The sequence below is a fragment of the Pocillopora verrucosa genome, chromosome 14, assembly GCF_036669915.1.
Source record: "Pocillopora verrucosa isolate sample1 chromosome 14, ASM3666991v2, whole genome shotgun sequence".
Taxonomy (NCBI): Eukaryota; Metazoa; Cnidaria; class Anthozoa; order Scleractinia; family Pocilloporidae; genus Pocillopora; species Pocillopora verrucosa.
Genome location: NC_089325.1, coordinates 533,877 through 544,180, shown reverse-complemented (window position 1 = coordinate 544,180; position 10,304 = coordinate 533,877). Strand labels below are relative to the sequence as shown.

General features: G+C 36.5%; 1 protein-coding gene across 1 annotated transcript; it reads right to left on the bottom strand.

Annotated features, from left to right (window-relative positions):
- Window positions 1-614: 614 nt before the first annotated feature.
- On the bottom strand, window positions 615-10,047 carry LOC131797525 (battenin). The gene is made up of 16 exons (XM_059115146.2): window positions 9,900-10,047; window positions 9,556-9,616; window positions 9,049-9,145; window positions 8,499-8,585; window positions 8,215-8,294; window positions 7,124-7,209; window positions 6,144-6,216; window positions 5,477-5,508; window positions 4,744-4,855; window positions 3,730-3,809; window positions 3,332-3,384; window positions 3,170-3,238; window positions 2,444-2,499; window positions 2,058-2,151; window positions 1,538-1,678; window positions 615-884 (listed from the first exon to the last, which is right to left on the bottom strand). The coding sequence occupies exons 1-16, from the start codon at window positions 9,973-9,975 to the stop codon at window positions 747-749; spliced, it is 1,335 nt and encodes a 444-aa protein (XP_058971129.2). The 5' UTR covers window positions 9,976-10,047; the 3' UTR covers window positions 615-746.
- Window positions 10,048-10,304: the final 257 nt, after the last annotated feature.

Here is a 10,304-nt window from a genome sequence, read left to right as displayed (position 1 = left end):
CTGCTTAACAAATATTTACATTGTAACTCAATGATCTTTGTTTACCGGGTTTTCTCTCGCTTGGATGTGATAACAAATCTTAAAGCTTTCTGCCTCGGAACGAAAATACCTCATAAACGCATTTCATGCGACCGCAAGTTTTTTGACTGATTGAGGTAAGTTATGCGACTGTGAATTCCACCAGTTTTCTTTTGTCAGAAAGGCAGAGGATTATTTTCGTCGCCTCTGATCGATCTGGCCTCCGATGTTTATACGCAATAAACTGAATTTAATCACGGTTCTTGTTTTAAATCAAATCAAAAACAATCGAAGCGATTCAGAGTGTTAGGTTTGTGTCTGAGCTCGATAAATTTTTCTTCACTTGGAAGGTGATATTTGAAGCAAAGATGATACGTATAAACTGTAACAAAGCCTCTCTACCATTTTATGCGCGGTTACTACTCCAATATGGTTTCGCGCTCGGACGAATTCGGAACGACAAATTATTACAGTCTCTATATCTAAGTGTGTTGGTGAGTGACTCATTTGCATAGTGGAGTCCAAATAAAACTCATTCGCACGAGTAAAAAATTAAATACAGTAAAATAAACCAAAACAAAGAAAAATCAAACAACTTATAGAAAATGAAGCCAATTCAGGCATTCCCTCTTTATTAATCCAAACTTGAATTTAAACATTCTTGCATCCCATAATTCATTGATTTCGGTTGAAAAACCTATCCATTGACTTAAACACCGAAGTAACCGTTAGCTTCTGATCTTGTTTCTCCAGTATGTACACAAAGCATTATGGGTAGGCAGAGCAGTAGCCCCTGCTAATGCTATACCGCAGCTGTCAGCCATACTAGTCACACCCATTGAGAACTCCCTATGTTCCGGTGGGACCTAGGTAAGGGAATAGAACCTTATCAGCCTCAGTATCGATATGCTCTGCACCTCGATAACCAAAAACACAAACATTTAACATTCAAATTGGAAATGATAAACTCGACGGTCTGTTAGATTTTCAGTCGAGAAAACATTTTTAAAAGTCTGACCAGAATGAATTTTCGACTGAATCAACGATATTGAACAAATATTCACCGAAGTGGAAGTGGTTGGTAGCAGATATTTACCACACCCGTATTAACCGTGGTTTCCTTGCAAGGCCACCGCGTGTTTCGAATCTCAAATCGTATCTTAACCGATGTATATAAATATATGTATGTATGTATGTGTTTGCGGTAGTAAGACAGGCTGGCCCAGTGCAGCTCTGAGCCGGTTTAAATGGGGGTCTGAGTAAACAATGACGAGGCCTGACCACAACACTAAGAGCTACGTTCCCTACTCTCACTGAGAAGCGTGTGGGTTCTTTAACGTTCCCTGCCAACCAGATATGGTGGGTACTCTAAATGCATTCTTATAACAGTGCTCCTAAACCCCTTCAGAGAATCTTTTAGAGACGAAGGTATGTGAAGTACCTGATGCACACAAGCATCGAGCTTGAAAGAACACTTATTTCTCTCTGTTTTGTTGTTAATATGATGAAGTGATTTTACCTCTTGTGATATTCTGTAGAATGCATTGACGTAACAAGCACCTCCGAGAAGCCCTTCATATAAGACAATCAAGAACATAATCCATACTGATGGCAGGAAGTGAAAATACGCTTCGCAAAGGAGAATGACGAGATTTGCGTGCTGCGAAACAAGAGAGGTATGAGTTTCCTTAACATTACAACGTTCAGAAGATCGTTCACCAATCCTTCCGTGTACCTGGATTACAAGGAATAGTAATATATAAAACTGCCTACGATATGTTAAAAAGGTAGACAAACAGACGGGGAGACAAATGAAAAAAGGAGTAGGTTTCTAAAGAAACTGCGGTGTTGTGTCGGTGGGAGAGTATAACAAGGTAATTTGGTATTATCAACCGAGTTGATGACGTGAATTGGCCATCGTTAAGAGTTTCAAAGCTGACGTTTCGAGCATTAGCCCATGGCTGGAGCAAAGGAAAGCGAAAGACAGAGACAGACAGTCTAATGACTAACTGACCGACCGACTCAACAAAGACACTCACCTGTAGAATGGCCAATATCCAAATCTTTTTAATGGGGAAAATATTTACAGACGAACGTGATATAAATACGCCGATCTGATAGTCAACTTGATACCTTTGAAAAAGAGATAAGAGAGTTCGAATATACGGTTATTCCCATAATCTGAAAGAAATAAATAAGCTTGAATTGTTGAAGGTGAGGTTACACCCTAGAACGTTTTCGCCTCACGAACAACGTTGATCGTTTAATCTGCCTACAAAAAAATTGAAAAAAATTCAACTCCTATTCCTGGAAGTATGACATTCAGTAGAAGTAGTGTGTCACAAGCACTTTATCCAAATCACACTACAAATTGCCGTAAGGTGAATACCAATATCTCATCAATCGACATCTAACAGTGACTTACCATCTGTACTGCTCTGAAGGCGTTAGCCAGATTTTATTCCAGTATATCAATTCATGCTTAAAAAAAAAAAAAACCTGGAAAATTAATAACTAAATAAATGAATAAATGCATCAATAAAAAAGAGACCCATGAATGCGTTTTTAATTGGAAAGCAAACTGATAAGTAATGTGAAAAAAGCGGAAAACACTCCGTCTGTATGGAAATTTTGCAGTGCAAGAGCACATTCCACTTACTGCTCTATTTCATTAACAAGGTGACTATAAGGTCAGATATCACTAACAATACGTTTTCCAATGCCGTGTATTATGGAGTAGACCGACCAGGAAACATCACTGTTGCTTTTAAAAAGTTCAAAGGTCATTTTCTTTAATCTGGTCAAGGATTTCATTTTGTTTGTTTTTGCCTGTAGGCGGCAGTTGTAATCATGATCAACAGCAGCATGCATGAAACGAAATCTCATGTTTGGCTCTGAGCTACAAAGTCCCGCACGTTGCCTGTAAGTAGCAGTTGCAATAATGAACGACAGCAGCATGAAACGAAATCTCATGTTTGGCTCTGAGCTGCAAAGTTCGCACATTGCCCTTAAAGGGCAGTTGTAATAATGATCGACAGCAGCATAAAACGATACCTTATGTTTGGCTTTGAGTTAAAAAGTTCACACGCTTTAAAATGGCGCAGTGGCTTTTTTCCTGACACTGCAATAGTGATTAAACAAGAGAACTTACCAAACCTTGGTTGATGAAATATTCAGCAAAATAAACAAAGAATAACGGCAGCATAAACTTCAGCAATGACTATTGAAAAAAAAGATAAATGAAATAAGATATTCGGGGTGCTGATCTTTTTGCATTAATCAATGAAAGGACACCATGAACTCACAAGCTTACCTTAGTAATGATAAGTTTCATTTTCAGAGTTAGCGGATCCACTGGGAGCTTCTCTGAAAAGGACCAAATGAAAAAAAGGGAAAGGGAAACAAATACAATCAGAATAAAACCATCAAACAAAACTTTATAAAAAAAACAGGAACGCGATTGATTAAATAAACTTCCTATAAAATTAAATACTGTAAGTCTCGCCTTCCTTAACTTAAAACTTTAGTAATACGTTTTACTATCATTTTAAGGTTACTTAAGTTTGAGGGCGATGAACATTAATTAACAAGCTCATTCAGGGCACAAAGCACATTTTCTAGTTTAGCCTCCTCAAAGATATTCGGTACATGTAGGTTCTGAAATAGAGAATGTCACGTTGCGTGACATGGTTCATATGACGTGACCCTTACCATCTCCTTCTGTCCTTGCTGTTTCCAACAAAGGTTCTCGTTCAGTTACACCCTTGGGATGTTCGAGGATGAACCAGTAGCTAGAGAAAGGGGTATACGGAACAGAGATTAGTGTTAGTAAAACATTTAGACTTGATGGGTACCTTCAATAGCCTGTACTAACTCTGCTGGAGTAGAACGTTATACTTTAAATCGTTTCATCACTACTAACACCCCGTAGACAACTGGGAAAATTAATTCATCACTTTCCTTTGTTATTTGGAATAGCCCAGTGCAAAAACAACACACATTACACAGCTCGCACGAAACCGTTTGGGCCCAAAAACAGCCGCAAACGACTCATAATTTACTTAAAAATTCACTTGAACGTCGCATGGAAGTAAAAAAGATAGGTTTTCAGGCTGTTGCCATTTTTTGGTCACCATCATACACTAGTTAATTTTTTGTTTTGTTTTTGTTTTTTTAGAAACTGTGCCTGTACAGGTCAAAGTTGAAATCTCAAAATTTCAGGTCAACCATTCACCTGAACTAAGTCAAATTACCTTCAAAAGAGAATTTTTATCCCCACTTAGCTTGCAATGTGTTGATAAATGGTCAGCAAAAGTGAAAATTACTTTCAAAAGGTAAAGACTAAGGGACTTCTTTCAAGGTTTCCAAATTTGGGCTTGTCTTTAACCTTTAAATGATACCTGGGGGATCAAAGTATCAAAATGTTTCTTTTCATAGGGATTCCCTACCCCTGCTCCCCCCCCTCCCAAAAAATTCCCTTGGCGTTTTTTGGATGATTCTTACTGCTGTAAAGCCCTATAGAAACACTTAATTCTTTATTTTAAAGGTCAAACAAAACCTGGGTTTTGGGAACATGCAAACTAGGAATAAAATAACCCTTCACTAGACAAAGGCTATGTAAATCATTTTCTCTCCTATGGATCTCAACCCTGGACCCTCTCTTCCCTAAATGTGACTTTGGGGGGAGGACAGGGAGTGTAAAGGTCAATCAAATCCTATTCTTACCTGACTCCTAATGTGAATGGTATGATGTTCATTATTAGGACTGTGTTTCTCGGCGTGACCCCGGCAGAAGTGAACCCAGCATAGGATAGTGCACCAAACACTCCAGCACCTCCTGCCAAAAGTGCACCAAAAACAAAAAATACAAAAACAACATAATTACATATCTATATCAAATAAATGAAGTACTACAAGTACCCCAATTTGACAAAAACCTATCATTTTTTGCAACTGTTAACCAATGGAAAATTGAAGTTTACCTCATAACAATAAACCACATTTTCAATAGGTTTACCAGCGTAACAACCCACTTGGGATTTTGGAAAACACTCAAAAAGTACAAGTTCTGTTCTCCCAACATCCCAAGTGGATAATTATGCCAGTAAACCATTAGAAAGTGGAGTCCGTTGCTGTGAATACTGTGAGCTGGTGGCTAATAAAATAGAACCCAAATGCTAATAAAATAGCACCAAAATTCTCTCACAAACTACCCCTTCTCATCTGCCTCAAAACACTAATTAGTTGATCCCATCTACAGCTTTATACAAAATTGTATTCACCACGCTTTAAGATTTTGCACTGCACACTGAAGCTGTTAGAAGAGAAGACTCAAAAGACTAACAAGAATAGGGCATGAGTCTCTAGTATACAAATGAACAAGTTTTGGAGGAAGGATATCTTAAAATGATGTACAATAAAAATCTGTTAAAATGTCACTTGGAAATGAATTGCTTACCAGTACCAGAAGACCATGTTGAAACAACATCTCTATGAATACAAAAAACAGGGTTAGTCACAATTTACATGACATGACATGTACTGAAATCTTTAAATATAACAACTTAGATTAATTCTTTGATTCAGGCAACTCAATTTGCCACACCACAGGCCTAAGTCATTTAACAATCCAATAAGCATTAAAGCATTTGTTCTGTCGATCCTCCTTTTTCCCCAGTGTTTATTATTAGCTATCCCTGGTAAAAATCACAAGAATCTTTGGAGATCCTTGTGAAGATATTTGCAAAAATGTCAAGGAATTTTCAAAGAACTTCAAGGATCTTTTATTTTCTCATCAAGATATTCAAGGATCTTTCTTTTTTTTTTTTTTTTTTGGCCAAGATCTTTAAGGAAATTCAAAGATCTTGACAAGAATAAGCTCCTGTAAATATCTATCTACTGCTTTTGACATTAGTAGCCACTAAATGTAGCTTGCCAAGCAGTCAAGCTGTGAATCACTTGGTCATTGCTTTTTTAGCACAAAACTGTATGCTACTCGGGCCTGGTGGCTACTTCTCAAAATGAATTGTATAACTGGCAACCTTTAACTATGAACATGCCTTTTTATGCATCATGAGGGTGTCTGCTTATGTCAGGTTCCAGTGGAACCAATTGACATTACTCACTTGTCAAAATGAGCTGAATAGCTCAGTAATGTGATTTCTCCAAATCCTGAACTTATACTGGCAAATACCACACCTACAGGGTCAAATACAAATATGTGGAGCAAATTATAAACCCAAAATGAAGGCAAGAGTTTTATAACAATTTCTTCTCAAATTACGAAAAAAAAAAAAAGAATATTCCCAACTAGTAAATACACATGAAGCAAGATTGTGGGATTGGTGCTGTAACCAAGTGGTTAGTGGTTAACCCTTTACAATCTAACGTCAGTATACATTCTCCATGCTGTTTTCTGTACAATTCCTCAGGCACTGACAAAGAAAATTTGTTCAACAATCAAGAGATTTTTTAGTTGGTGATCAATTCCTTGATTCTTGTGACCTTAATGCTTGATTCAGGGCTAGTATTGTGAGGAGAAATTAGAAGCTAGTCACTCTTAGGGTTTAGAGGGTTAATGATCCTTTCTGGGTCTTTCACATTGCCTCTCTCCGACCAGGAGTATGTAGGGGTAGTATTAAGCCAAGTCAGGGAAGCCTGATAAACTGCTGTGGGGTAACCTCAAATGGATTGACATCCTAACAGGGGAAGAGTAGTAATACTCCTACATTGTAGTTGCTTCATGCCACAGAAACCATCTGAGGAAAAGCTCTGGCTAGCAAACCGCTTAGCTCAAAAAAAGACCGACTTTACTCATGAAGCAAGATTAACACCCATTTGGAAAAAAATATCATTTTGTGACAAACTAAATGTACAAACCCTTGGATACTGATTACCTATTGATTCAATAAGAATTACATGAAAATATAATTAATTTACCCCTTCCAACAATAACATCAGTAATAATTGTAATTGCAGTAATATCAAGGATAATGATGATGGAATTAGTGAATGTGACCTTTGATGTCCTCTACAACCTTATAATTCAGTGACTCCTTCATTTCAATTGACACTCAAGAACACATGTACAACTCTCAAATCTCACCTAACAAACTAAACCAGAGTGCATGAGAACAGGCCACAATGACAAAACTTGCAAAGGCAAACAAAACACATATTGCCATGCGCACACTGCAAAAAAGAAAAAAAAGGCAAGTGCACTGAGAATTGAATAAGGTAACATTATGCTAAAAATTTCAGTACTCAATTACTTCACTTAATTGAAAAAAATGCGTTTAGAAGTTGTTGCAGATACATGTATTATGTCACTCATTGCTTGTCATGTAAGGTGCTCTGTATTATGGCTGTAGTATAGATCTACTAGTACAAAAAAGTTCTGTTCACAATCCTAACACTAGCCAATGTAAATAGTAATTACCTAGACCATGTTTTTAGTGTTAACTTCATTTGCAAGACCCCCATTTTTAAACTTGTCAGTGCCTACAAGCACACATTTCATCTCTTAAACAAGGAATATTCTGTGCTAATACTTTCTTTTACAATTTGCAAATTGTGTTTATAAATGGTACACATGCCAGGTACTGATGCAGTAAAATGGTAAGTTTACTTCAAAAGCTTGGAGGTCTTATAATTCTCAACTTTGGAGCACAATGTCTGCTAGGAAAAAAGAATCTAGGAAATCCATCAAGACATAATCTTAGGGAATAGTTTACAGTTAAAGCTTTATTTTGCAGTTTGTGTGGTTATTGAAGTTGCAGTGCTTTATCTGGTTGTAGGAATTGGTGTTTTTTGTGCAGTTGCATTAGTTGGTGTAGTTCTTGTATTTGGAGCTCTTGCTGTCTTTTTTTGTTTTGTTTTTTTTTTGTGCAATGTTGTATACATTTGTAGCTGCAGATGTTTTCAATGTACTTAATGTGCTTGGTGTGTTTGTTGTCAGTGGTGGATTTAGTTTACTAAATTTACAGTACTTGCTGTAGTTAAAGTAGTTTGTTTGCAGTTGCAGTAGTTTTTGTACTTGATGAAGTTGTGGTAGCCTGTCTTTTTCAAAAGCGGCATATAGACTAAACCGTATGCTTCTCATATTGCTAAGAATGTTTATTTCAACACATCTTTGATTTAATTTCTTTCTCTGATGTTCATCACAACAAATGATAATAAATTTGATCTTTATCTCACCTGTAAGGTATTCTTTGCATATAAAATGGTGCTGTAATCTTGATAATGAGTGTTGGTAAAATATCAGCTAACAAAACTGTCTGAAAATAACATTCACATGTCAAATGAAATGTTATAAAATTGAAGATGCCATATACCCCCTTCCCTTTTTTCCAAAACAAATGAACAATAATTATACTGACCCTAAAAAAATAAGCATAATTCCATGTATGTCTATGTATCATTTCATCAGTGCATTTAACAAGAACATTACTTTCAATTAATGCAAAATTTTCCTTCCATACCCCAGTTGACAAAGGGTTGCAATTTAAACCATCAGTTGAGTTGAATGACTCAGTAACATCCAATGTCAAGCTTGCGCTGTTTGATGTCTAAAAAACATAAATCAAGATTTTTATGCGGCAAAACACTGTGTATAAAATTGTGTATCATAAGAAGCTTTAATTTGTGAACAAGGTTTTGTAGCTTAAAGTACAAACTGAGAAAACTAAGTCAAAACAATATTTATTCCATCTCTGGGTTCAAATAGGGGGAAGAACATTTCAATTCAAACAAACTTTTAACTTAGCAAGGTCAAACAGTGAAATACAGCCTGCTAAATTGACCAATCATAGTGTATGCACTAACAGTAACAGAGATCTATCTGGTCTCACAAATCGAAAAGAAATCAAAGATTGCACAAATCGTTTCTGTCTGTTTTTTTGCCCTGCTCTATAGTGTACTACCATGGCATATTTTGCATGTTCTATTGCTGTTTATGGTAAAATGACATAACAGTGGAATCATAATATGCTTTACACAAATTAATATTTAAGGAAGAATGCAAAACCTTACTTGGTTTCCTTGCCCACTGGTTTTCTCTTGATGAAGAATATCATGAGCAGCACTCAACATAACCACATAACCAAAGTTGTTACATAAGCCAAGAAGCCTGGTAGATGAATAAGGAAAGGGTGGGTAACCTTAGCTAATAACAGTATTTTTAATACTTTTTTATTTTTAACTGGGTTCTGAGTCAACGTGCAAGGAACTTACAGAAACCATCTAACATCTATCTAACAATTTTACTGCACCAAACATACAGCTGTTACGCTGGATGAGCATTGAACTACCAAAACAAATTTGATTCCCTCTTTCACATTGTAAATACGCGATTGTTGAGCTCTCAGTTCAATCTGTTCTACTTTGAATAATTCGGTTAGATAACCAAATTTAGGAATGTTTTTTTGTTTTGTTTTTTTTAATGGCCTGTCTCATGAATTTAAAGTGGGAACATATACTAATCACAATTATTATGCATTTATATATCATAGTGTTGATCAAATGGGACAATTTTCTCACCAAAAACCAATTAGATTTCTTTTGCTCTTTCCTTCTCTGCTTCTGCTATCCCTAACAACACCTTTACACGAGAAAATATACAGATAGAAGTTATCAAAGTTTAAAGTAAGATTCTCTAAAATTGGAGATTATTTGCCATCATTTGAGGCCAGTCAGACAGTCTCTGGGTAATGGGCACTCTTTCACGTTACCATTTTGGGGAGAAAGCAAAACAAACTTCTCCAAATGGTCATATCATCAAATTTTGCACCTACAACGTGAGATTGAAAAATTAGCTAGTGCACACCACACCACACCACATCACCAATAGAGCGTTATTCAGTCATAAAACATTAAAATCTTGCCTGTTGTATCATTTTCCTCGTCTGAAACGTTCGAAGACGAATCAATCTCTGTACTTCTGTCATCCATCTTCCACATCACGAAACCAAAATTGAGAATTCTGATGCTCTTGGAATAAGAACTTCCATTCGGTTCACCTCCTAAGTCGTGATCACGGGAATATATGCAAATTGGATTAACAAGTACTCTATTAACTGTCCTCTGACGTAAGCTCGGTCATAGCACTGGGTCCCAGCACTAGATATCAGTTATTTTAATAACTCTCTCTCTCCAACGTACTAAAATACGTTGGAGAGAAGCAAGAAATTACAGTGATATTGATTCATCGTACAACAGGTTCTGAAGTGAAAGGAACTGACACTGATGGGACATAATCGATCCCATAACGAATGTAGTCTTACGTTTTT